We start from the raw sequence: 26848 nt of genomic DNA, 5'->3' as shown, positions 1-26848 counted from the left end.
CAACCACCAGCGGTGGAATGACCCTGTGCTGGTTTGGGCACAGCCCAGTTTTTGGTAGCGGGGGAGGCCACGGAGGTGGCTTCTGTGAGAAGCTGCTGGAAGCTTCTGCTATGTCCGGCAGACCCAATCCCTGCTGGCTCTGAAGATGGACATGGCACTGGCCAGCTGGAGAGGTTGGTAGCGCCTCTGGGATGGCGAATGTGAGAAGGAAATCAAAGCAGCGCCTGGGCAGTTTTTTTCCAGGGGAGGCGAGGCGCCGCCGGCGGGGCCATCCCGGTGCCGCGGGTGTGGCCATGTGGCCGCTGTGGCCGCCGCCGTTTCGGTGCTGCCCGCGGCGAGCTTGGCCTGCCTGGCCGCTGTTAGCCAGCCGCGCTGCGAGCAGAAAGGCCGGGGCGGCGGCGGCGGCTTCTCCTTCTCAGCGCCCGCATGAAGAGAGGCGCTGAACGGCGGCTGCGACCGCCCGCGCAGGGGCAGCGGGGCCGCGGGGCCGGCAGGGCAAACACGGCAAACGATTGCCCGGGGCAGGACCGAAACCAAATCAACTTCTCCGTGCTGCAAAACCCTGCAGAAATCCTGGAACTGCTGGAATTCGTTGGCAATGGCACTTGGAGCAGCAGTTAACCCTATACCAGCTATTACATTGTACAGGAGGTTATGATCCAGATTATATAGGTATCTTATAACTCAAGCTATATTAGCATCTTGGAACTTTGACCCCAGTTGTAATGTTAACTAGTTAATATCTGCATAGAAAGGTTATTCTTAACATGTTTACACATCATTTACAAGCAGCAGTTCTTTCCTCCTAGTTGTAGAAAGAGGAGGGAGTGAGGACATGTAGAGAAAGACAACTTGACGGCACCAAGGTCAGTGGAAAGAAAGAGGGGCAGGAGATGCTCCCAGCGTCGGAGTCGAGATTTTCTCTGCAAGCCGTGCTGAGGACTGGGATAAAACAAACTGTCTCCCTGGGATCCATGAAGTCCACGGGGGGATGCAGAGATCCACTCCCAGCCCGTGGGAAAAGGTGCTCACAGCGGAGCGGCTGGGCGCTACAAAAGCTGTAATCCAGGGGGAGACCTGAACAGGGAGAGAGGGCTCCTGCTTCCAGAGATAGAGAAAGAGGGCCCTTGCTTCTGAACTGAAGCAGCTGATCCTTAAAAGACTACACCCCATGGACTAATGACCACACCTGCAGTTTTGGGAAGACCGTTTTGCCCGTGGGAGGGACTCACGTTACAGCAGGCTGGGAGGGACTGATACTCGTGAAATTAGAAACGCGCTGGAGAAGTGCACAGAGAACTGTCTCCTGTGGGAAGGAGCCCATGGCAGAGCAGAAGAAAGAGACTCCCCTCCCTGAGGGAACTGAAGAAAGATCTCGAGTGATGAACTGGCTTAAATACTCCCAGGCCCTGTCTCCCTGCGCTGTCGGAGGGAAAGAGGGAGGGGATGGAGAGGAAAAAAGGTGTTTGAAAGGCTTATTTTCTTCCTCATTATCCTACTCCGTTAATAATAAATTTACTTTATGCCTTTAAGTTTGAGCCTGTTTTGAACTTAGAATGTTTTTCTCTCAATCCTTATCTCAACTCATGATCCCTTCGTGACGATTTTCGTGAGTAGCTGGTATTTATAACAGTGTCAAACCATGAAGTGGCCCTTGTGTTCCATGTGGCCCCTCTCTGTCACAAGTGACCCTTGGTTCCATGAGATTCCATTGCCCCACACTGGTCCCCAGGTTGCCCTGAGGCTGCGCTGTGTCACAATGGACACTGGATTCCACAGGAGCTGGCAATGGCCCAGTGGCATCGGTGTCCCATGAGGCCCCACTTGGTCAAAGTAGAGCCTTGGATCCGTGAGATTCCATGTTGTCACAATGGCCTGCTGAGTTCCACGGGGCTGCACTGTGTCACAGTGGACACTGAGATCCACGTGCCCTGGCAATGTCCAAGTGGAACCTGGCTTCCACGAGGCCCCGCCGTGTTTGAAGGTGACATTTTGCTCCCCAAGATTCCATTGTGTCACAGTGGTGTCCTGGGTGCCACAAGGCCCCTCTGTGTCACACTGGAGCCTTGGTTCTGTGAGATTCCATTGTGTCACAGTCGTGTGCTGGGAGCCACGAGGCCCCGCTGTAAAACAGTGCACACTTGGTTCCATGAGTTTCCATTCCATCAGAATGCTCTCTTGGATTCCATGAGGCCTTGCTGTGTCCCTAGGGAGCCTTTGTTCCATATTTTCCCCCTGTGTCACAATGGTCTCCAGCGCTCTATGAGGCCACACCATGGGACAGTGGACATTTGCTTCCATGAGATTCCACGGTGTCACAATGGTCTCCTGGGTGCCATGAGGCCCCTCTTTGTAACAGCTGAGACTTGGTTCCCCAAGATTCCCTGGCGTCACTGTGCTCTCCTGGGATCCATCAGGCTGTGCTGTGTCACAGTGGACACTTGCTTCCTCGAAGGCTGCAGATGTTCCAGTGGCACCGGGTTTCCTTCCATGAGGCCGCGCTTTGTCCCAATGGGGCCTTGGTTCCATGAGAATCCATTGTGACCCTGTGCTCCCCTAGGTCCCACGAGGCCTTGCTCTGCCACAATGGCACCTTGTTTCTACTCGGCCTGGCAATGTTTTTGTGGCCCTTGTGTTCCATGGGGCCCCTCTCTGTCACAAGTGACCCTTGGTTCCATGAGATTCCTTTGCCCCACAGTGGTCTCCAGGTTTCCATGAGGCTGCACTGTGTCGCAATGGACACTGGATTCCACAGGAGCTGGCAGTGTCCCAGTGTCACTGGTGTCCCATGAGGCCCCACTTGGTCAAAGTGGAGCCGTGTTTCCATGAGATTCCATGTTGGCACAGGGGCCTGCTGAGTTCCATGAGGCTGCGCTGTGTCCCAATGGACAATCTCGCTGCCCTCGGCTCTGCGCTGCCATTGCCAGCCCTGCCCTGACCTCTTCCCAGCCTCACCCTCTGTGCCTTGGACACACACACATGCCCTGAGCTCATCCTCCCTCTGGGTGCTTCTCCTGCCCCAGCGCTGCCCTGGGAGGGTTCATTCCTCACAGGAGCTGCTGTGTTTGTACTGGTGCATTTTATAGCTCTGCTTCTGCCTCTCTGTCACTTGTGTCTCCACAGAGCTCTGCAGGGAGAAGATTCATGGAATGACAGAGGTGGGAAGAGCCCCTTGAGCCCCCTTGGCCAGGCTGTGGCTGGGCTGGAGTTGCCTTTGTCCAGAGCAGCCCCCGGGCTGCTGTGCTTGGCACTGGTGGCTGCAGCGGGGTTGGTCCCAGCCCAAGGCTTTGGCTGTCCCTGAGCAGGGCTGGCCCCGCATGAGGCGTCTCTGCAGCCCCCCCAAACCATGGGCTGGGGTGGGCAAGTGTTCCCAAAGGCACAGGGAGGGGACAGCTGGGCTGGACTGACCCAAGGGATCTCCCATTCCATGGGACATCATGGTCAGCAATGGACTGGGGGAAAGGAAGGGGGCAAGAGGGTGTCTGGATTTTCTGTATTGATCCATTTGTCTTCCAAGGCAGCCACTCCATGCACTGAATTCTTGCCTCCCTGTGCTTTCTTTGCTTCTGCATTTGGCCTTTGCTCTTTACTTCCTTGCCCCAACCATTAATCTCTCTTCATGGTGACTCACAGTTTTCTCAGCTTATTTTCTCCCAGTGCCTGGCTGGGGAGGGACAGTGCCAGAGACACTTGGTTGTCACTTGATGGACAGAGAGGTTTTACCACGGTCACCTTGCCCAAGCCTTCTCTTATGGGCACACCCAGAAGTGTCAGGGCTCTGTCGGGTGCCCACCCCTGAGCTGGGCTCATGCCCTGCTCACAGCCCCAGGGCTGCTCAGGGACACGAGTCCTTCCCTGGCACGCTCGCAGACAGTTCATTGCAGCACGGGCAGGGGCTCCCTGGGCTCTGCTGCCGCTGCCAGAGCCTGGCAGGGAGCTCAGCCCTGCGGGTGTCACCCTGCCCTGCCCCTGCCCGAGGTGCCCCACGGCCGCAGGGATGGGCACGGGGAGCTCTGTGCACAGGAGCTCATCCCAGCCCCGCATCCAGGGGGTTCCCAGGGGACGGCACTCTCTGGGAACTCCAGGAACAGCTGAAGGTGTTTGTGCTCGCTGGGTTTATGTCCCCCCCCCCCCACACAGGGTGTTCAGGGCTGTGTCTTGTCTGTGCACTGCAAACACGGAGCCCTGACCCGGTCCCTGGATGTCCCTCCATGGAGGGAAGAACAACCTCTGTGAGCTGGGCAGAGAGGCCCCTGCTGGCAGCGGCGCTGGCTTTGCCAGGGCACTGCTGGGTGCCCCCACCCTGAGCACTGCCACCCTTTGCTGCTCAGGGCTGGTTTCCTCTCCAGGGTGCTGCGTTGGGCACATCCTGGAGACAAAATTGGGAAGGAGATTGAAGCTTTCAGGCCCTGCACTGGGGAGATGCCCTCGCATGATGGAAATGCTGCTGCAGAGCCCAGCTCTGTCCCAGCAGTGCCCACGGCCTGTCCCTGCCTGCAGTCCCTGGGCAGTCACACAGCAGGACTGGGACCCAGCTGACAGAGCCCTGAGGCCTGAAACCAACGCAGGGGCTCTGCAGGGGAGTGTGGAAGAGAAGGAAGAGGAGTTACGGAGGAGAAGCCCTGGGGCTCCCTGGCAGTGCTCTCCTGCTGGGACTCTTTTCTCCCCCAGCTCTGCCCAGAGGCACCGACCCTGCAGCTCCAGAGAAGTCAGGGAGGAAAGATGTCAGGGAAACAAGACAACACAGGCTTCTTTCTTTTGTTCCAGCACACACATACTGTAGTGCAGCTCCCCGTTTCTACAGTCTCTGGGTCACACTGGAAAGGCAAATACCAAATTAAAAATGGAACAGACAAAGACTTTTGTGTGAACAAATTCACAGCAGCGTAACACCTGTGTCAGCAGCAACAAACACAGGACACAGAGTGGGCATTAATGAGTCACATCAGAGCAGCTCTGCAGGAGAATGAGAGTTTATTGCTGCTGAAAACCAGCCGTGATCCTTTTCCTCAGGGCATCCCTGAGCTCCTGCTTCCTCAGGCTGTAGATGAGGGGGTTCAGGGCTGGAGGCAGCACCGAGTACAGAACTGACACTGCCACATCCAGGGATGGGGAGGAGATGGAGGGGGGCTTCAGGTAGGAAAATATAACAGTGCTGAGGAACAGAGAGAGCATGGCCAGGTGAGGGAGGCACGTGGAAAAGGCTTTGTGCCGGCCCTGCTCAGAGGGGATCTTCAGCACGGCCCTGAAGATCTGCACATAGGAGAAAACAATGAACACAAACCAGCCAAATACCAAACAGACACTGACAGCGATGAGCCCAAGTTCCCTGAGGTAGGATTTGGAGCAGGAGAGCTTGAGGATGTGTGGGATTTCCCAGAAGAAGTGGCCCAGGCCATTGCCCTGGCACAGGGGCAGGGGAAATGTATTGGCCATGTGCATGAGAGCGTAGAGAAAGGCACTGGCCCAGGCAGCTGCTGCCATGTGGGCACAAGCTCTGCTGCCCAGGAGGGCCCCGTAGTGCAGGGCTCTGCAGATGGACACGTAGCGGTGGTAGCACATGAGGAGGAGGAGGGAATACTCTGCTGAGATGAAGAACAGAAAGAAAAACACCTGAGCAGCACATGCTGAGTAGGAGAGGTGCCTGGTGCCCAGAGGGAATTGTGCATGGCCTTGGGGACAGTGGTGCAGATGGAGCCCAGGTCGCTGAGGGCCAGGCTGAGCAGGAAGAAGAACACGGGGCTGGGCAGGTGCTGGCCGCAGGCTCCGGCACTGATGATGAGGCCGTTGGCCAGGAGGGCAGCCAGGGAGATGCCCAGGAAGAGGCAGAAGTGCAGGAGCTGCAGCTGCCACGTGTCTGCCAATGCCAGCAGGAGGAAGGGGCTGATGGAGCTGCTGTTGGACATTGGCTGTGTCCGGGCATTGGGTTCTGCCACGGAGAAAAAGACAGTGAAGAGTTAGAGGAGATGTCTGTAACCACAATCAAAGCCATTTCCCATCCACCCTCCCCTGGAACATACACAGACACCCTTTTGTGTTTAAGAGTTCTGAGGTTTTTGTTTTTAAGCTCCCCCCAAATCTCTCCTGGTATTCTTCGTTATCAGAAATCCTCAGGATTTCTGCTGCCCTCAGGGAGAACAGAGCAACTTTTGCAAGGCAAGATGATGAGTGGAGACTCAGGGGAGGTGCTCTGTCATTCTGACCTGCTCAGAGTTTCTCTGTTTCACTTTTCTCAAATGCAGAAGGTTCACCCTCCCATGTTTCCCTTAAAGATCACCAGGTGCTGCTGGGAGCAGATGGATCCACCACAGACCCCCAAATGTCCGTCCCTCTCTCAAGGTCTCAGCACCACATTCATAGCCGAGGACACACCTGGCTCATTTCACCAACCCAACAGCATTTTCACACTTGTAGCATCTCTGCTTTTCTCCTCTCTCTGGGCCTTTCAGATAACACAAAGATGCTCCAGGACAGATTTGCATCCTGGAGGGAACTCCCAGCTTGGAAGGAAACCTCGGGGAGAGAGCCAAGAGTCCCAGAGCTGGCACTGGATGAAGGGAGATTGAGCTGCTGCCCTGGCTGCACTGACAGCCCTGCCCAGAGCCGGGCACTGGGGACAGCGTCACCCTGAGCCAGCTGTGCCCCCTCCCAGAGCCCCCCAGTGCCAGGCAGATGCTCCCAGCCCTGTGCTCTGCAGAGGGAACTGGGCCCGGGGCTGCAGAGCTGCCCCACGGCTCTGCTGCAGCTCTGCCTGCACAGGAGGGGCTTCACGCCTTGGACCCTCGGCCCTGAGGGCAGAGGCTTGGCTGGGGGGCACAGGAGGGAGGGGGCTTGTTCAGAGGGAGGGGCTGCACTCGAGGGCATCCTGTGGAGGTCTCTAAGCTCTCCCTGACACATTGCTGGGTTTGTTTTCTCTCCTTCCCTGATCTCATCTCTGCTTCCTGGGGATTTTCCTCTGGAGCTGTTTCCCTGTGCCTGATCTCTCCCTGCCAGCACTCACGGACCCCAAATCTCTGTGCACTCTCCTTGGCCCTACAGAAACCTGCCTGTGTGCAGGGCACTGGCTGGGGCAGGTTCTGTTTGCAGCTTGGAGAAAGGACAGCTCAGACTGAGCCTGATGGGTCCAGCCAAGGTGATGCTCGTGCTGTCCATGGGCACAGGAGTGGCTGAAAGCACAGGAGGGATCTCCTGTGCACCTGCTGATCACTGAAAGTAACAGTTTGGATGTCCCAGGGACCTGACAAAATTCATAACACCTTTAATATTTATCCTCCCTCCCCACCATTCTCCAGTGGCAGGAAACTGAAAACAAAGTCTCAGGAAATGTCCTCATTTCTATCAAAATCCTTGTATTGGAAATATTCTGGGAGTGATCAGAAACCCTCAGCCCGTCAGAGCCTCATGAGCATTTCATCTCCCCTGCACTCGAGATGCTCTGAGTTGTACTCACAGAATCCGTAGGCACGGGGATGTTGCAGCTTTAGGAGATCCCTCCAGGAGCTGCAGCTGCCGTGTCCTGCAGCCAGAGGCTTCCTGTGCCAGGGGCTGGCAGTGATTCTCCCGCAGTCACTTCCCAGCCTCTTCCCAGCCCCGGCTGAGTTGAAGCCCTGTGTGCCTCTGTGCTGTGCCCGGGCTGGCTGCAGGCAGTGCCCCAGCCCTGCTGGGCTGTGCCCAGGAGCTGCTCCTGGCCAGAGCTGTCTCTCTGCAGCGCTGCCGCTTGCCAGGAGCTGCCTCTGTGCCAGGAGCCCGGCCCAGCTCAGCAGCACAGACACAGCACAAGGACTGTAATGACCCTCTCGGGCCTTGGTGCTGAGGCCCTGAACATCAGTCCCTGACAGGGACTGGCACAAACCTCTCAAGGATTCAAGTCAGAATTGAACTTCAAAGTTTCTGGAAGTTTTCATGGGTCCCAGTGAGGGACACAACTGAGAAAGTGTCCCCAGGCTCCAGTCAGAGCAGAGAACTGGAGGCAGGGATGACAGGGGGGGACAAAGAGAAGCCAAGTCTTGGTGCCCTGGGGCACAGCAGTGTCTGTGCCACCAAGGGCTGGGAGGAGACACCTTGTCCTGAGGCCCTGGGGCCTCCTGGCACAGCCCCAGCAAGGCTGGGCACTGTCAGCCCCTTGTCCTGCCCTCAGCATCCCCCCACATCCCAGTGGCCTCAGGGATCTGCTGGAAGGAGTCCCTGGGGAGCCTTGGTCAGGAATGGCCCTGGGGGGCTCCTGAATGCTCCCAGGGACTGCAGGGTTTTCAAAGGACTTTGGCTTTGGCTTTTGCCTGGGAGTCTCTGAGAGCTTTGTGCAATCCCGGCCTCCAATTCTCTCCTCCAAGGAGTCCATGAGGAGCCTGTGGTGGGCATGGAGCTCAGTGGGACCCATTGATGCCATGAGACTGTGGAACAACATAGGGGAAGAGTCCATGGGGAGGTTGTGAGAAAGAACAAGCAGCACTGGGGAGGATGTGAATGAGGAACAAGCAAAGGAAGAAAAGGATAAGAAAACGCAAACTGAAGGACAGTTGTGACATACACGACAGACAATGTGACACACAGACAAGAGCCAATCACAAAGCATAAAGCAGCGTGTGAAAATGCCCTTAACCCATAATAATTATGCACGATCATGTGTAGGGAAAGCAAGAACTGTATATGAGGGACAGTAGGTCATCAATAAAATGGCTTCTGCCTGATTCACACTGAATCGTGTAGAGTCCATTGTTTCTCTCCGCAGCCAGCAGAAGAGACAATTGGACAGAGTAGATGAAATTTTTTAGGGTGTAAAGGTAAAAAATCAGCTCTTCCCAATGAATTTCCAATGTTGATCTGAGTCCCGATGGATGTTCCTGCCCCTGCGTTCATCCAGGTGCCTATGGGGATCCAGGAGAACGTGGAGAGCACCAGCCAGGGGTCTTCCCAACACAGATCACAGGGAATGTGGGGCACCAGGGCTCTGCCAAACGTGGGTCCTCTGATGGGGGATGGAGCTGGAGCAGAGGACAAAGCTCTTCCCACAGTTGGGGCACTCGCAGAGCTTCCCTTAGCAGTGCCTCTGTTGGTGTTGGGTCAACTGAGAGCTCCTGGAGAAGCTCTTCCCACACTGGGGACACTCGTAGGGCCTCTCCCCGGTGTGGATGCGCCGGTGCCTGATGAGGTCAGAGTTGTACCTGAATCCTTTCCTGCAGTCAGGGCAGCGGAAGGGCCTCTCATCCGTGTGAATGCGCTGGTGCAGGAGGAGAGTGGAGCTGGTCTGAAACCTCTTCCCACACTCAGGACACTCGTAGGGCCTCTCCCTGGTGTGGATGCGCCGGTGGCGGATCAGGTGGGAGCTGTGGCTGAAGCTCTTCTCACATTCCCCACACTCATAGGGCCCCTCCCTGGTGTGGATCATCTGGTGGCAGATCAGGTGGGAGCTCCGTCTGAAGCTCTTCCCACACTCAGGACACTCGTAGGGCCTCTCCCCAGTGTGGATCCTCTGGTGGTTGATCAGGGTGGAGCTCAATCTGAAGCTCTCCCCACATTCCCCACACTCATAGGGCCTCTTCCCGGTGTGGATGCGCTGGTGGACGATCAGGTCATAGCTATGTCTGAAGCTCTTCCCACATTCCCCACACTCGTAGGGCCTCTCCCCAGTGTGGATCCTCTGGTGGATGATCAGGTGGGAGCTCCGGCTGAAGCTTTTCCCACATTCCCCACACTCATAGAGTCTCTCCCCAGTGTGGATGTGCTGGTGGCGGATCAGGTTGGAGCTCTGGCTGAAGCTCTTCCCACATTCCCCACACTCGTAGGGCCTCTCCCCAGTGTGGATTCTCTGGTGGTCGATCAGGTGGGAGCTCCGCCTGAAGCTCTTCCCACATTCCCCACACTTGTGGGGCTTCTCCCCATTGTGAAGCTGCTCATGAACCACCAGCTCTGACCTCTGGCTGGATCTCCGGCCGCCTTCCCGGCACAGGGTGGGTCTTTCCTCCTCAGAGCACCCTGGGCTGCATTTGCAGCCCCTCCTCCTGCGGGATCTCTGGGGCTTTTCCTCCCTGTTGGATTCCTGCACCATGGAGCCACTCAAAACGGCCTCTTCCACCAGGTTCTGCCGTGGGGATTTGTCCTCCCTGGGCTCCGTGCTCAGCTCCTTGTCTGGGGGAGGAAGGACAAGGAGAGGATGGGATTTGCCTCCGTGCCACAGGGAAGGGGAAGGAGATCCCCCCAGTCCGTCCCCGGCAGGACGGTGTCGGCAGAGGGGTTGTCCTGCAGCCGGGGGCGATGCTGGGCTGGGAGATGGAGCAGGAGAGAGGGGGAAAGGGGCACTGACTTCCTCCTCACCTGCCTGGGGCTCCTGGGGCATCTTCCTCTCCCTCGCAGCCTCCTCCTCCATTGTATCAAGGGCTGGGAATGGGAAATCCTGGTTTGGGGAAAACAAGGAAGGAGCACATTGAGTTTAAGGTCCCTCTGCCCAAGTCCATCTCTAGAAGTCACTGGGCACTGTGTGTTCATAAAAATCTGCTCTGAAAAAGCCTCTCAGGAGTTCCCTGTCTCTGATCTCCCCCCTTTGGTGTTCAGGGGTTCCCCCCTGTCCCAGCTGCTGGGGGTCCCTCTTTTATTGGGGTCCCCCTCTCTACTTGGTCTCCACCCTCCCCAGGCTGCTGGGAGTCCAGGAATCCAAAAGCTCCCCCCTTTGGTCTTCCCATTTAGGGATGCTGGGGGTATGGGGTCCCCAGGTCCCTTCTCCCCTTATTCTCTGCTTTGGGGTGCAGGGGGTCCAAGGAGTCCCCCCTGCCCCTCTCCAGGCTGTTGAGGGTCCTGCGAATGGCGGCGCTCCCCCCTCTCTGGGCTCCCCACTTTGGGGTCCTGGGGCTCACAGGGGGTCGCTCCTCCAGACTGCCGGGGCTCCCCTGGTCCCGGTACTGCCCCTCTCTGCTTGTCCCACTCTGGGGTCCCGAGGTTCCCCCTCTGGCTCTCCCAAGGGGTCCTGCAGCCCCCTGGCTCCGGGCTGGAGGTGGCCGTGCCTGACCCGGGCAGACCCAACCCCCACCACAGGGCATACCCCACATCCCCCTGCCCGCTGCCAGGGCTCTGCTGGCACCGCCACCGGGACCCCCAGAAACACCTCCTGGGGACCCCCAATGTCCTCACAAGGGGCATTTTCTGCTCAGCTTTGGAGTTCTTCATTCTCCAAACATCCCCACGAAAAAAACCCAACCCAGGGAACCCCCCTGGGATATCTGGGCCGAGCTCCCGCTCCCCGGGCACCTGCGGGATGGGGGGCGATGATCCCACGGGTGGGGGGCTGTGAATTCAGGGAGTGCTCAACCTCATGTGGGGAGTGACTGGGTCTGAACTGGGGGCAACTGGGTTCAACTGGAACCACACTGGGAGATAATGGGAGCAGCTGTGCCCATGCTGGGGTCATACTGGGATCCTAATGGAACTGACTGGGATGATACTGGGAGTATCTGAGGATGACTGCGACCATACTGGAATCAGACTGGGAGGGACTGGAAAGGTGCTGGACATGACTGGAACCATACTGGAGGTGACTGGGAGCAACAGAGACCATGCTGGGAGCAACTGGGCCCACACTGGGAGTGACAGGGAGTCACTCTGGGCATGACTGGAATAATACTGGGAGTATCTGGGAGTGACTGGGGGCATACTGGGGGTGACTGTAACCATGCTGGGGGTGACTGGGTGCAACTGGGATCATACTGGGAGTGACTGGAAGCAACTGGGACCATACTGGCATTGAGAGGGGCAACTGGGACCATACTGGAAGTGACTACGGTTCCTACTGGGATTACAGCAGGAGTGAATGGAACCTGACTGGGGGTTACTGGGAGCTGCTGGGCCCATGTTGGGAGGAAAATGTGGACACATTGGGAGCAACTGGGATCAACTGGAGGGTACTGGAACCATGCTGAGGGCGCTGAGGCCACAACTGGGATCATACTGGGAGCAACTGGGACCACACTTTGGGCAATTGCCAGAAACTGGGATCATGCTGGAAGACCCAGGAAGTAATTGGGAAAGACTGGGATAATTCTGTGGTAACTGGAACCTTACTGGGGCAACTGGGAGCAACTGGGAATGACTACAAGAATGTTCAAGGCAACTGGGATATACTGGGAGTGTCTGTAACCATACTGGGGGTGACTGGAACCACACTGGGAACAGCTGGGATCATGCTGGGGGGAAATGAGACCACGCTGGGGGCACCTGGGAGCAACTGGATCTATGCTGGGGGAAACTGGGCATGACTGGGACTATTCTAGGGGCAACTGGGATCATACTGGGAGGAACTGGGAACAACTGGAACTATGCTGGGGCAACTAGGATCATACCGGAATCACAGTGGGTCCATGCTGCGTGAGACTAGGATCACACTGAGGGTGACTGAAATCATACTGGGATTGACTGGGAATGGCTATGAGCAACCGGAATCGTGCTGAAAGCAACTGGGAAGAAGTGGGAGTGACTGGGAGCATGCTGGGGGTGACTTGGATATACTGGGAGAGACAGGGAGTCACGAGGATCATACTGGAGCCTACTGGGCTCATGCTGGCATTGACAGGGAGCCTACTGGGAACACCCTGGGGGTCACTGGCATCATACTGGAAGTGACTGGGATCATACTGGGATTATAGAGGGTGTCAGTGGGGGTTACTGGGAGCTACCAGGCCCATGCTGAGAGCCTACTGGGGATGCACTGGGAGGAACTGGGAATGATAGGATGCATGCTGGTGACAACTGGGATGTACTGGCAGTGACTGGGATAAATGTGGGGGCAACTGATCCATGCTGAGGTAACTGGGAATGCCTGGGAATGACCACGAGAATGGTCAGGGCAACTGGGGTATACTGGGAGTGTCTGAGACCATGTGGGTGCTGACTGGGACCACACTGGGTGTGACTGGGAATGTGCTGGGGAGAACTGGGACCATGCTGGGGGCAACTGGGGGCAAATGTGAGTGACTGGGGCCCTGCTGGGAGAGACTGGCATCATACTGGGAGTGACTGGGACTATGCTGGGGCAACTGGGAGAACGGGGAACACACTGGACAAAAATGGGAAGTACTGGGAGCAACTGAGACTGTGCTGGGGGCAAACTGCATCATAATGAGGAGTGACTGGGAGTGACTGGGTTCATACTGGGAGCAACAGGGATTCTGCAGGGAGTGAGAGGAAGTGACCAGGATCATACTGGGTCTGACTGGGCTCATACTGGGAGCAGCCCTTCCCGCCCCGGGACCCCCGAGCCCCTTTCCGGCCCCGGGACCCCCGAGCCCCTTTCCCGGCCGTGCCGCCCCTGCAGCCCCCAGACCCCCCCTCCGGGGTCCCGCCAATCCCAGGGGTCCCCCCTCTCGGGGTCCCCGCTTTGGGCTTCTGGGGCTCTCCTCTCTCCGGGGTCCCGCTTAGGGAAGCCGCGGCTCTCCCGGGGGTGCCCAAAACCGGTGTCCCCCCGCCCCCGCCGGCGCCGCGCCGTCCCCACGGGGCCCCGGCAGAGCTCGGAGGGCCCGGCCCGAGAAGCCCAACCCCCACCGCGGGGGGACCCGCATCCCGCTCTGCCGCCACCGCCACCGGGACCCCCAAAAACACCTCCCGGGACCCCCGATGTCCGCCCGAGGGGCATCTGCGGCTCGGCTTTGGAGTCCCGCAAGCTCCAAACATCGCGCCGCCCGCCCCGACAGAGAGGATGAAACAGCGAGCCCCAAATAGATTCCCTGGAAGCTCCAAATATCCCTCCCCCCCTCCAAAAACACCTCCCGGGATGTTTGGGGCGAGCTCCCCCTCCCCGGGCACCTGCGGGATGCGGGGCGGGCGATGCTCCCGGCCCGAGCGGCTGCGGATGCAGAGAGCGCTGCCTGCACGTGGAGCCTCCTCCGCCTGCTCCGGCTCCTCCTTCTTCCCCCCGGCCCTTCTCTTCCTCCTCCTCCGTCCCGCCTCCTCCTCCTCGTGCCCTTCCTCCGGGAGCTCTCGGGGCAGCGGGGCCGGGCCGGGCCACGATGGGAAAGGGCTGGGTCACCCCAGAGCGAGCTGGGGCAGCGGAGGTTTGGGGCAACAACGGGAAAGGGGTGGGAGAGGGGGGATCCGGGGAGGTGGGACAGCGGGAAAGGGGTTCCAGTGGGGTCCCCCAGTTAACCCCAGCACCCCCAAACCCCGTCCCAGCCCTCCCTGTTCCCTCCCCATCCCCGGCTGAGTGGGGGGCTCAGCCCAGGACCCGTCGCCGTTCGGGGCTCCCCCGAGTGCAGCAAACGGGAGAGTGCCCCCCGGGTGAAATTTTGGGGTTCGCTCTACCATCGGCGCTTTGAGATCCGCCGGTAAAATTGGTCCCCACTATAACTCCCGTTAAAAGGGCAACACCACTCCCGTTGATTCCGGCAGCGGAGCCCGGGGGGGGTGGGGTGGGGGTGGGGGTCCCGGCAGAGTTTGGGGGTCCCGGCAGGGTTTGGGGGTACCTGGGTGATGCCGATGATGGCGATGGGGACCCCGTGCTGGGTCTGAACGATCGCGAGGGGCTCCTGGGGGGGTTTTGTGGGTCCTGGGGGTTTTTGGGGTCCCGGGGGTTTTTGGGGGTTCCCGAGAGGGGTTTTCAGGAGTCCCAAAGTGGGGGTTTGGGCGATCCTGGGGCGAATATTTGTGTGTCCCAAGTCTGTTTTGGGGTCCCTGCCAGTGATGGAGATGGGGATCCCCTGCCAGGTATAAACCTTCTCAAGGGGGTCCGGGGGGTGTTGGGAGGTTCCGTGGGAATTTTGGTGTCCTGAGAGGGTTTTGGGGGGTCTGTATGGGGCTTTGCGGTCCTGGTGAGTTTTTGGAGGGTCCCGGGGATATTTTTGGGGTTCCCCGGGTGGTGTTGGGGATTCCCGGGAGGTTTTGGGGTACCTGGGCGATGCCAGTGACAGAGCTGGGGACCCCGTGCCGGGTATGAACCTTCTCGCTGCGCACAGGCAGCGTCAGCGTGTTCAGGGAGATCCTGGGGGCCCGGGAGGTTCACCCCAAATCCCGGGGGACCCCATATGCTGAGAGACCCCCCGAAATCCCCTCGCCGCTGGATCTGCTGCAGGCAGGGGGGCACCAGCACTCGGCCCCCACCCCCACTCTCACGGGGGGGCTGCAGAAGAAATCTGGGGGGTACAGACGGGTGAATGGGAACACCTGGGACCATGGTGGGATCATAGTGGGATCATCCTGGGAGTGACTGGGATCATATTGGGAGTGACTGGGATCATACTGAGTGTAACTGAAGGTGACTGGGATCATACTGGGGTGACTGGAGCCCCAGGGCCCATGCTGGGAGTGACCTGGGCCCCACCCCGGGTGGAACTGGGGGAACTGGCCCAGCAGGGGCTCAGGGTTGTTCTCCCCCAGGGCTGCCCTGGGTCCTGCTGCCACCCCCGGCCCCACGGAGCGGAGGGACAGGGGACAGCCGAGGGACAGGGGACAGCCAAGGGACAGGGGACAGCCGAGGGACAGGGGACAGCCAGGGAACACGGCCTGGCCCAGGGACACTGTGCTCCAGCACTCTGGGCTGTTGTGCCCGGGGCGTTGCCCTTGGGCTCCCAGGACAGGCAGAGGGGGCAGAATCCCCTCCAGGAGCTGTTGTTGGCTTGAAGATTTGGTGTTGGACATTCCCACGGAGCCACCTGCAGTGGCCGGAGCCCGGGCAGTGCCCGGTGCCACCAAAGCCGCTCCGTCAGTGCCCTCCTGTCCCGGGCAGGGCAGAGAACACCGAAGGAAAGGCCCGAGCTCGGCTCGGGGCAGGGAGAGGGCACTCCCCTGGCGCTGCCACGGGCACCACAGACCTGGCCTGGGGAAAGGATTGGGATTTATGTCCCAGCGAGTCGCAGCAGGGATTGCTTCTCATTTCACCGCTGTCATTTGATTGGCCATGAATTCCAATCATTTCCCCATGGAATTCCCATGTCAATGGGCTGGGGGGGAGATCCATCCATGGAATTCTCACCTGACTGGGATGAGAGTGAGATCCGCCCATGGAAATTCCATGAGAATTCCTGCATTCCCAAGTGCCCCATTCCTGAATCCCACATTCCCATAGGAATTCCCCTCCCCCTCCCACACCCACCTTTGTGCTCCAGAGCCTCCTGACCACATCCGATGTATTCTGGGAGCTCTTCCACACAGGTGTGTCCCAGGTAATGCTTCATCTGCTCTGCCAGGATCCCTTTGGATTCCCAGCACCTCTGGGGGATCCGGGTGGCACCGTCGGACACCGCAAAGTTCCCGGATCCCAGCTGGAAAGAGATGAAATCTCACCCGTCATAGCCATGCCGGTGGGATCCATGGACGCTCCGTTGGACAGGAGGTCGCAGCTGGGAACCACCTGCACCGTGGGGAGACCTGGGAACGAGGAGAGAACGGACCCATGGAGTCGTGTCCCAGCCCCACGGAGCCCCTTGCAGCTCCCTGGATTCCTATGCCAGGCACACAGATCCCATCCCACTCCCACAGATCCCATTCCCACAGATCCCAGCCCAGCCCCCGGCTCCCCCCACTCCCCCCGCTCTGGTTGTACCGGCCCCGTCTCCAGGTCACTGTCGGCCGCGTGCCGGTTCCTCTCCTTGAGCCGGGTCTGGCTATCCCAATGTCCTGGGTCTGGCCATCCCAATATCCCAGGTCTGGCCATCCCAATATCCTGGGTCTGGCTATCCCAGTATCCCGGGTCTGGCTATCCCAATATCCTGGCTTGGCTCCCGCTGCCATCCCCGTGCCTGCAGCTCCATCCGGCCCCGCTCGCTGTGGCAGCACTCGGAGGGGGTCCCATCCACGTCCCCATGATCAGGGAGTGGGGGGCCCCCGGGCCGGGCCCTGACAGTGCCACTTCCAGGTACTGCAGGGAGTGGAGAACTGGGGGGACACAGAGATCTGGGGGAGTGGGAGTTCAGGGATCCAGGGGGTCTGCAGGTCAAGGAAAGGGGGCACTTGAAGAGCTGGGAAGGAGGTTCAGGGGCTCAGAGTCAAGGAAAGGGGGTGCAGGGACTGGGAGAGGTGGGATGGGGTGTCCAGGGAATCCTGTGCCCAGGAAAGGGGGTGCCAGGGGGCCTCAGTGTGAGGGAAGGAGGGGCTGAGGGGCTGGGAAATGCAGGAATGGGGGCACAGGGTTCCCAGAGTAAAGGAAAAGGGTGGGGCTGGGAGAGGGGGGTGGCCGGGAAAAGGCTGCGTTGGTGCGGGGTAAGGGGGTGCAGGGGGGTCTCAGTGCCGGGCAAAGGGGTAAAAGGGCATCTCGGTTCTCAGGAATGGGGGTCCAGGGGGGTCTCAGGGCCGAGGAAATGGGGGGCAGGGACTTGGAGAGGCAGAAGGGAGTTCCAGGGGCTCCCTGTGCCCAGGGAAGGGGGGTAACAGGGTGGGGGCACCCGGGAAGGGGGAGTTCAGGGGGTCTCCGGTTTTGCAGAAAGGTGGGGCTGGGGGCTGGGAAAGGCAGGACTGGGGGTTCGAGGCGTTCCAGGGCGTCCCAGGGTCAAGCACACGGGAGGTCTGGGGGCTGGGAGACATGGGATGGCCGGGAAAAGGGAAGCAGGGGGGTCCTGATGTGCGGCAGTAGGGGATTCAGGGGGGTCCCTGTGCAGGATGAGGGGTTCAGGGGGGTCCCAGGGGGTGCTGGGGTCCCAGTCCCCCCTCGCCGCCCCAGGAGCCCCCAGCCCCAGCGCTGGAGCCATCGCGCTGCTCCGGGCAGATCCCGGCGGCGCAGGCTGGGAGATGCGGCAGTGCCCGAGGGAGGGCGGGGGAACGGGGGGATCACTTCCAGCTGTCCCCAGGGAAGGCTCTGTAAATCCCAGTCAATCCCAGTCGCTCCCACACATACCCAAAATCTTTAAAAAAGGACTGCTGAGGTCAGTAAGATGGATCAATGCCACCAGCATATTTACAAATACCTGAGTTGTCTTTCTGAAAAGATCAGTTACCTCTTAATCCAGAGTTACAAAAGATTTTTCACTCCACATTTGGGTTTTGGTTTTATGTGTCATAATATTTTCTGGGTTTTTTCTTTTTTGCTTTTCTATTAATAAAACAGAAAATACGTCCTAAATGATGGAGCAGCACTGCTGAACACAGGGACATGCAGAGGGACCAGAAGCAGCTGCCTTTGTCCCCCTGCAGCTCCAAGGCCCAATCTCAGAGCAGACAGGGCTGGCAGAGACTGGCAGGCTCCCTGTTTGCTGTGCTGCCCCACTTGTGAGCGGCCCAGCTTTGCGTGAGGCACAGGGAGAACAAGGGGCAGCTCCCTGCCAGCCCCGCAGCCCAGGCAGCCCTCGGGCCCTGGGGCTTGGGGCACTGTCAGCACCCGCTGCTCCAGCGCCCGCTCCTGCTGGCACTGACAGCAACACCCAAACTGTGGCTGATCCCGAGGGAGCAGCAGCAGGGCCTGGATCTGATCCCTGACTCTGGGGCAGGGCTGGACAAATGACCCCCACAGCAGCAGCAGCAGCAGCAAATGGAGCTGACTTTCAGCACAGCCCCTGCCGCTGTTCCCTCCCGTTGGCAGCGGTGCCACAGCAGCCTGGGGCACCTGGGAGCCCTCAGTGCCAGCAGGGACTGGAGATGGCAGCCCTGGGCTCCTGGAGGGTGTGCAAGGAGCAGAGGTGGGCACTCCCTGTCCATGTGGAGCTTGCAGGTGGCAAAGGCTGCTGTGAGCAGGCAGCTCCAAGGGCAGAGAAAGGAGGGTCTCGAGCACTGGATCTGTGCCAGTGCCACAGCCCTGGGCAGCAGCCACCGAGCCCCGGGGGCACAGAGGGCACAGCAAGAGGGACAAAAGCAGTCAAGGGCAGAGACTGGGCAGGGCGAGAGCTGGGAGCAGGAACAGCTGCTTCATTGCACTCTTGGAGAAAGCTCTTGGCTGTTTCAAAGCGCTGAAAGGCGTGAAGGGCACAGAGGAGGCCACAGCAAACAATGCTCCTGTTTTCACAGCCTCCCCTCTCCGTGTGCCAGAAGGAATTGGATGAACTGTATTCTTCTCTCCAAGTCGTCTCGTTCAGCATGAGCAGCTCAGCACCAGGAGCTGAAGGAGCTGAAGCCTTAGGCCACAAGAGCTGAGCAAGAGGAGCCTTTTTGACCAAAGCAATGCTGGTACCATGGACCTGGCTAAATGCAACAGACAGAATCCTGGAATTACAGAATCCTTTCTGTTGGAAAAGACCTCTGAGCTCATCGAGTCCAACCATTAACCCAGCACAGTCAAGCCCAGTACTAAACCACGTCCCTGAAGTGCCAAGGCCTGGACAAGAGGCCTGACTGAGGCCTGAACAACAGGCCCTGAGCCAAAGGTGACCTCTGGATGAACCTTCCAACCAAAGGTTATCTTTGTATCTGCTCATTACCGAACTATGCATGATCATTAGCGCTGTGATAGATGTATCCACTCATTAGTGAAACATGTATTGACCTTTCTGTGTTTAGAAGCCAGGCAAGGCCATGAAATCCGACATTTGGCCTTGTTTGGGGCTGTATGGTCAAAGTCAGCTCCCTTGGCTCCTCCTTGAGCTCTGGCCAGGCTTAGGAGGAAGCCAAGAGGAGGATGAAAGCAGATGTTCCCGCACTAGAAGTGCTGTCAGTTTGTTTCTCCAGCACTGTCAAAGCTGGGCCCTCTCCCAGCGGGGTTGGAGCCTCAGCTGTGGCTGGAGGCAGCTGCAGGAATTCCCAGTGTCCGGGAGTGGCTCTGCAGTCCTTGGCTGGGACAGCTTCCCCCAGCTGATGGGTGGCTCTGGGTGATGGTAAAGTCTGAGGGTCACTGGGGCTGGATCTTGGTTAATCACTGCAGGCAATCTTTGGCACTGATGACTGGGGGCATTGCTGAGCTGCTCCTTCTGCTGTCCCTGCTGCTTCTCCCCCAGCCGCTGGCACCAACTCCCAGCCACCCACTCCTAAAGCCACGGGCCCACTGGGACACTGCAGGGGCTCGTGGAAGCCAGCGGCCATTGTGACACAGCGGGGCTGCACAGAGCCCACGGTGCTTTGTGACCCGTGGCTCCCAGGAGAGCCTTTGTGATGCTGGGGAACTACAAGGAAGCCTGGCTCCTCTGTGACACCACCATAGAAGCTCACGGAGCCCTGGAGACCGTGGTGACGCTATGGAGCCTGATGCAACCCTGCCTCCACTGTGACACCACAGAAGCTCAGGGAGCCCTGGAGACCGTGGGGATGCTAGGGAAGCTGACGGAACCCTGGGCACCACTGTGATGCTATGGAACCTGGTGGAACCGAGGGGCCACAGTGTCACTGTGGGGGATTTAGGAAGCATGAGACCCTGGTGGGAACCCAAGGGATGATTAATCCTGGCAGGAACCTGCTCCAGGTGGGCTCCTCTCTCCCGGCTTCCACAGGTGCTGCTAGGATCCCACTCCGGCACTGGCTTGGCACGGGCTCACGGCTTCCTTTGGCAATGGCTCTGCTCCAGGATGGCATGCTGCAGAGAATGCAGGTAGATTTTGTGCTCACTCCTGGCATGCAGCTGGACAATAAAGCCTGATCCAGCCCCCCCTCAGCCCATGTCCGGCTCTGGCATTGGGGCGGGGCAACTTTGGGAGCAGCCCCAGCCCTGCTCCTGCTCCCGGCTGGGCACCCAGCTGCTGGGACACAGGTGTGTCCTGTTGGCCCCGCCTGCCCCCACACCCGTGGACAAGATCTGGGGCACTTCGAACCCATTTTAAGGGTGAATTAGGTCGGTTCAGAGAGGGCAAAGGGACAATTTGAGAGGCTTTCTGGGCTGTCCTTGTTTTGCTCCCCACTGCAAATCTCCCCCCTCTATTTGTATTCCCTGCCCCGCCCCTACCGGTTCCTCCCGTCCCCTCCAAACCCCGCTGCGGAGGGGGAGGTACCCTCAACAGCTGCTGTCCCACGTATATGGAAATGCCCTTCCCCGTTACCCTCCGCTCTGTCCTCGTCCCCGTGGCCTTGCAGCCGCCAAAGGGGACAAAGCCGGAGCGAGGAGCGGACCCCGCGCTGGCCCACTGCGGAGGGCTTCCCGTGGCTCCGCAGGCGCCGCCGCTCGCCCCGTTGCCAGAGGGAATGCCTAGGGCGGCGGGCGAGCGGCCAATCCAAATGGGGCTAGGACGACAGGGGCGGGTCGCGGGGGCGGTGCCGCGGCGCCCGGGAGCAGGGTGGGCTTTGCTTGGGGCCGAAAGCGGGGTCGGAGGGCCAACGAGGGGGGGTGGCCGCACAAAGTCCCTTTCGAGCGCAGGGAAATGCGGCGGTTTCAGGGCCACACGCGGGCGCAGGGCCGGCACCAGGTGCGGGCCCGTTGGGGGAGGCAGCGCACGAAGGGGTCGGGCAGGGCATGGGCCCTGCTCCCAGTCTCACACTTCTGCATTTGGTCCTGCTGCTTCCCATCATAGAGAAACACCTTTAAGTCCTGACTTCCTTGTTTTCGCTGTCCTGGAAGCAGGGAATACAAAGAACCTGTGGCTGGCCCTGGATCAGCTGGGAAATTGTGAGGGTAAGTGCCTTCTGCTGGTACTTGCCATAATCATGTTCCTCCACACTTGCCTTCAACCAATCCTTTCCCAACATACCAACACCATCCATCCTCTGTTGTCGAGACCCCTTCTCGACTCCCCTTTTTAGCCACCTGGGCATGGATTGTTGAGACCCTTTCTCAACTCCCCTGATTGCCTCTCCCCTCTGCCCCCCCACCCCCGGTCATGGATTGTCTTTAATTACCTCTAGAAGAATGTGCAAACTACCTCGACATTCTCCCAAGGGACTCTTTGGAGATATTTCAGTGTCATCATCCCTTTTGCTGGGACCCATTCCTGGCTTTATGTTTGCTACCCTCCATGGGTGCCCTGGTTTACCTGTGGTACCCTCCATGGGTGCCCTCCCAGGTTTACTCCCTGAAGATCCCATTGTACTCACCAGTGAGATTTTCAGTGGTCCTTCCCTGCAGACTCTTCATGGACCCCCCCTGGTCCACCACTTGTCTGTCTCCTGGACAGTCTTGGGAACCCAATCAATCACCCGGTGCTGCCACCACTGAAGGGAGCTGATCACTGAAAAGATAAGTGAGGTGCGCCTTCAGCTCCGCTCGTTGTCTGCTTCACCAGGATGGTGGAAGGATTGCAGATGAGTCCCCATCTTGTCAGGAAAATTAATCTACAAAACCAGAGGTTTATGTCCAAAAAGAAGACAGAGGAGTCCTGCAACATTATTCGAATAAAAGGAGAGGCCATGGGGCATTTCCCATAGTCTCTCAAATGACTGGGGGACACAGCCTCCTTTTTTATCCTAAGTTCCCTGCCACATCGCCCTCTTTTTTTTCTCACTGGCTGAGGTACTCAGCAGGTACAGACTTCCCGAATTGCTTACTCTATGCCCCACTCTAATATACATCCCCCTTTCGTTATATAAAGGAAAGAAGAAGTAACTATTCATAGTTCTATTAAGTCTTTGTTGTCCTGCTCCAGGTTTAGGAATTTAACATGGCCTTGGCTGATGTCGCGGGTTGGGTTTGTAACCGGGCAGAAACACCAATTTAGTGTAGTGATTTGGTCTAAAATACTCATTACTGTTTATCCTCTGTGAGATAAGAATTAGGAGAAATGCAAAGCGGGCACCAACTTGAAAGAATATAAAGAAGTTTATTAACAGACCTAGAAGAAGAAAAGAAAAAAACCCAAAAATTTATACCACCTTCAGAACTCTCCTCCTCCCCCCACCTTCCTCCCTTCTCCCACTGACAATGTAAAGACAACCCTTAAGATGTTCAGTCTGTTTACCACTTCCATAATAACCTTGTTCAGTCCATTTAGAAAGAGAAGTCTCTTTTTGCTCACGCTATGAAAACAGTATCACACCGAGACAGCCACCCACTTCCAAATATTGTTCAGTCCATTTAGGAAGAGGAGTCTCTCTGCTCACATGTGAGTCCCTTCCCCCGACTTGCAGCTTTTCCCGCAACTGCTTTCGAGGGTCCACTCTTGAAGTTTTTTGGGGTACAATTTTAAGGTTGAGCCATTCAGAAACAAAAAAACCAGAGGCCCTTCTCCTTCCATGGGAGCAAAGGGTCTTTCTTATCTTCAAGACTATCTCTGGGAGCATCTCTAGGAATTGAGGTTTTTCTCCTTTCCTCTTTGGAGCAAAAGTCCTCATCTGGTTCATCTCTCTCTCTGTCCAAACTTCTCATGAAATTACAGCTGCGGCAGCATCTGCCTATTGCTTATGACTTGAACACTCCACCCCCCATATCTTCATGAAATTACAACGGGATACTCTGATATATCATAGCTTCACAACAGACTTTCAGCTTTAAGCATCTCCTCTCTCTCTCCCCTCAGGTTTTCAGCTCTTCACAGCAATAAAAGGGTTAATCTCACCTCGGCCTTGCAGCTGGAATGTTGCTTATCGCTGTTGGTCACTGACCTGTGCCGGACAGAGGTGCCGCTTTGCTGAATCTCGGCCGCAGTGGAGAGGGGGGGGGTTCCGAGCCTCTCTGGCCGCCCACGGCAAGGCAGTGGGGGGGGGTTCCATGGCTGGAACAGTCCCATGGCTCCAGGCTGGCCGTGGCCCGGCCCGGCCTGGCCCAAGCAGGGCCTGGCCGGGCCCACTGGCCCCTGCACGGGGCCCGCAGCCACCTGTCCCAGCGCCGGAAACGAGAGAGAGCTTGGGGGGGAGTTTGTCTATTCTTAAGTGTGGATCACAGAGGCGGTCACAACTTTAAGTGGCTTAAAGAATTGTCCATATTCAAACTGGCCAGCTGATAGGTTCTATCAGGTCCCAGAGGAAGCTGTAAGCACCCCTTAGCAAGGATATCCCTTCCGGGACTATGCTTGCTAACCTATGACAGCTGAGCAACAGGTTGTGTTGATTAGTAACAGTTTCTAGAACTAATAGTTTCTCCTGTTACTTCACTACCCAGAAGTTCCTAGCCCTATCTACAAGCAGATTCACACGGTCTGTTTGTAAAGACACATTCATATCATTCCTTTTATTCCGACACCTACTCGGCTGCAGGGTGGCTCCCCAGGCACCGAACATGCTCCCCCCCTGTAAGAGACGGTCCAAAGATCCCTCATCTGCCTCACGATCATCGCCGAGAACAGAGACTGAACACAGGAGTCCTGGCCTGGCTGAGGTGGGATGTCTGCTGAGTGTTGCCTACGGGTGTGCCCGCTGGGAACTGGTACGCATTCCTGAGGAAAATTAGTGCAGGTCCCAATGGACTGCGCCGTTCTTGCTGCCCAGGCGGGAAGGACTGAGCTGAAGCGGAAAGGAACGACCTGTCCTGCACACCTGTCCTGCACACCGGTCTTGTGCGTCTGTCCTGTACCTGTTTCCCAAAGCAACGGACTCCACAACAATGGCTGTAAATTTCCCAACCTCTTGGCCAGTTGCCCCTCGCTTCTGAAAAGGACTATAAAGGGACTTTCTGAAATAACCAAGTCGGAGAGATCTCCCCCACGGAAAGAAGACGAATCTATTGGCGGAAGACCACGAGGACTTCGTCTCATCCGTTGGTAGCTATTGCCCCCCCCCCCCCCCCCCCTTTTTCTTCCTCCCTACTTTGTGTCTCTCTCTCTCTTTCTCTCTTCTATTGCATTACTGTGTTGTGGGCACTTAATAAAGGTGCACTGTTTTGATTTAAACTGAAATTTCTTGTGTCCTTTTTACACTCTGAGATCTATAAACGAACCATCACGACCCCCGCTTGCATTAGCGGATCGTGACACCCCCACACACATACCCCCGGCACACACACACCCCGGCACACACAACGCCCCCTAACTTGCACACCCCTGGCACACACACACCCCCATCACACATACACACACACCCCTGCACACACACACACCCCTGCACACACACACACACCCCCATCACACACCCCTGCACACACACACACCCCTGCACACACACACACACCCCTGCACACACACACCCCTGCACACACACACACCCCTGCACACACACACCCACCCCCATCACACACACACACCCCTGCACACACACATACCCTGCACACACACCCCTGCACACACACACACCCCTGCACACACACACACACCCCTGCACACACACCCACCCCCATCACACACACACACCCCCATCACACACACACACCCCTGCACACACACACACCCCTGCACACACCCACCCCCATCATACACACCCCCCTGCACACACACACACCCCTGCACACACACACACACCCCCATCACACACACACACCCCCATCACACACACCCCCCCCTGCGCACACACACCCCTGCACACACACACACCCCCATCACACACACACACCCCTGCACACACACACACCCCCATCACACACACACACCCATCACACACACACACCCCTGCACACACACACACCCCTGCACACACACACACCCCCATCACACACACACACCCCCCTGCACACACACACCCCTGCACACACACCCACCCCTGCACACACACACCCCCATCATACACACCCCCCTGCACACACACACACCCCCATCACACACACACACCCCCCTGCACACACACACACCCCCATCACACACACACCCCTGCACACACACACCCCCATCACACACACACCCCCATCACACACACACACCCCCATCACACACACACACCCCCCTGCACACACACACCCCCCTGCACACACACACACACACCCCTGCACACACACACACACCCCTGCACACACACACACCCCCATCACACACACACACCCCCATCACACACACACACACCCCTGCACACACACCCCCATCACACACACACACCCCCATCACACACACACACCCCTGCACACACACACACCCCTGCACACACACATACCCTGCACACACACACCCCTGCACACACACACACCCCCATCACACACACCCCCATCACACACACACCCCTGCACACACACACACCCATCACACACACCCCCCTGCACACACACACACCCCCATCACACACACACCCCTGCACACACACACACCCCTGCACACACACATACCCCCATCACACACACACCCCTGCACACACACACACCCCTGCGCACACACACACACCCCTGCACACACTCACACCCCCATCACACACACCCCCATCACACACACACCCCCCTGCACACACACACACCCCCATCACACACACACCCCTGCACACACACACACCCCCATCACACACACACCCCCATCACACACACACCCCTGCACACACACACACTCATCACACACACACACCCATCACACACACACACCCCTGCACACACACACCCACCCCTGCACACACACATCCCCATCACACACACCCACCCCTGCACACACACACCCACCCCTGCACACACACACCCACCCCTGCACACACACACACCCCTGCACACACACACACCCCCATCACACACACACACCCATCACACACACACCCACCCCTGCACACACACACACCCCTGCACACACACACACCCCCATCACACACACACACACCCATCACACACACACACCCCCATCACACACACACCCATCACACACACACACCCCTGCACACACACACACCCCCATCACACACACACCCCTGCACACACACACCCCCATCACACACACCCACCCCTGCACACACACACCCACCCCTGCACACACACCCACCCCCATCACACACACACACCCCCATCACACACACACCCCTGCACACACACACCCCTGCACACACCCACCCCCATCATACACACCCCCCTGCACACACACACACCCCTGCACACACACACACCCCCATCACACACACACACCCCCATCACACACACACCCCCCTGCGCACACACACCCCTGCACACACACACACCCCCATCACACACACACACCCCCATCACACACACACACCCATCACACACACACCCCTGCACACACACACCCCCATCACACACACACACCCCCAT

At 58.1% G+C, this 26848-nt stretch overlaps 1 protein-coding gene and 1 long non-coding RNA gene across 4 annotated transcripts; both read right to left on the bottom strand.

Annotated features, from left to right (window-relative positions):
• Positions 1–6695: 6695 nt before the first annotated feature.
• On the bottom strand, positions 6696–16822 carry LOC138102632 (zinc finger protein 436-like). Of its 3 annotated transcripts, XM_069000355.1 has the most exons (5): positions 16517–16822; positions 16067–16341; positions 13786–14019; positions 10312–10390; positions 6696–10125 (listed from the first exon to the last, which is right to left on the bottom strand). In XM_069000355.1, exons 4-5 carry the CDS (start codon positions 10361–10363, stop codon positions 9035–9037), a joined length of 1143 nt encoding a protein of 380 aa, XP_068856456.1. In that variant the 5' UTR covers positions 10364–10390; positions 13786–14019; positions 16067–16341; positions 16517–16822; the 3' UTR covers positions 6696–9034. The 3 variants fall into 3 exon arrangements, with proteins under 3 accessions (XP_068856456.1, XP_068856455.1, XP_068856457.1); XM_069000354.1 differs by lacking the exon at positions 16517–16822 and having other exon boundaries at positions 16067–16468; XM_069000356.1 differs by lacking the exons at positions 16067–16341; positions 16517–16822 and having other exon boundaries at positions 13786–14062.
• Positions 16823–18562: 1740 nt separating this feature from the next.
• LOC138102664 (uncharacterized) lies at positions 18563–23423 on the bottom strand. The gene is made up of 3 exons (XR_011147469.1): positions 23353–23423; positions 21850–22086; positions 18563–20401 (listed from the first exon to the last, which is right to left on the bottom strand). It is a non-coding gene; the product is annotated as an uncharacterized lncRNA (long non-coding RNA).
• Positions 23424–26848: the final 3425 nt, after the last annotated feature.

Source organism: Aphelocoma coerulescens, unplaced genomic scaffold, assembly GCF_041296385.1.
Source record: "Aphelocoma coerulescens isolate FSJ_1873_10779 unplaced genomic scaffold, UR_Acoe_1.0 HiC_scaffold_97, whole genome shotgun sequence".
Lineage (NCBI taxonomy): Eukaryota > Metazoa > Chordata > Aves > Passeriformes > Corvidae > Aphelocoma > Aphelocoma coerulescens.
Note: the sequence above shows the minus strand (reverse complement) of the source record. Positions and strands in the feature narration are given on the sequence as shown.

Bases quoted from the DNA above. Each gene is read 5' to 3' on its own strand.
- LOC138102632 (XM_069000355.1), bottom strand. From the start codon at position 10,363: ATGGAGGAGGAGGCTGCGAGGGAGAGGAAGATGCCCCAGGAGCCCCAG. The intron at 10,126-10,311 runs GTGAGGAGGAAG...TTCCTCCCCCAG, and splicing joins GCCCCAGGAGCCCCAGGCAG to ACAAGGAGCTGAGCACGGAG.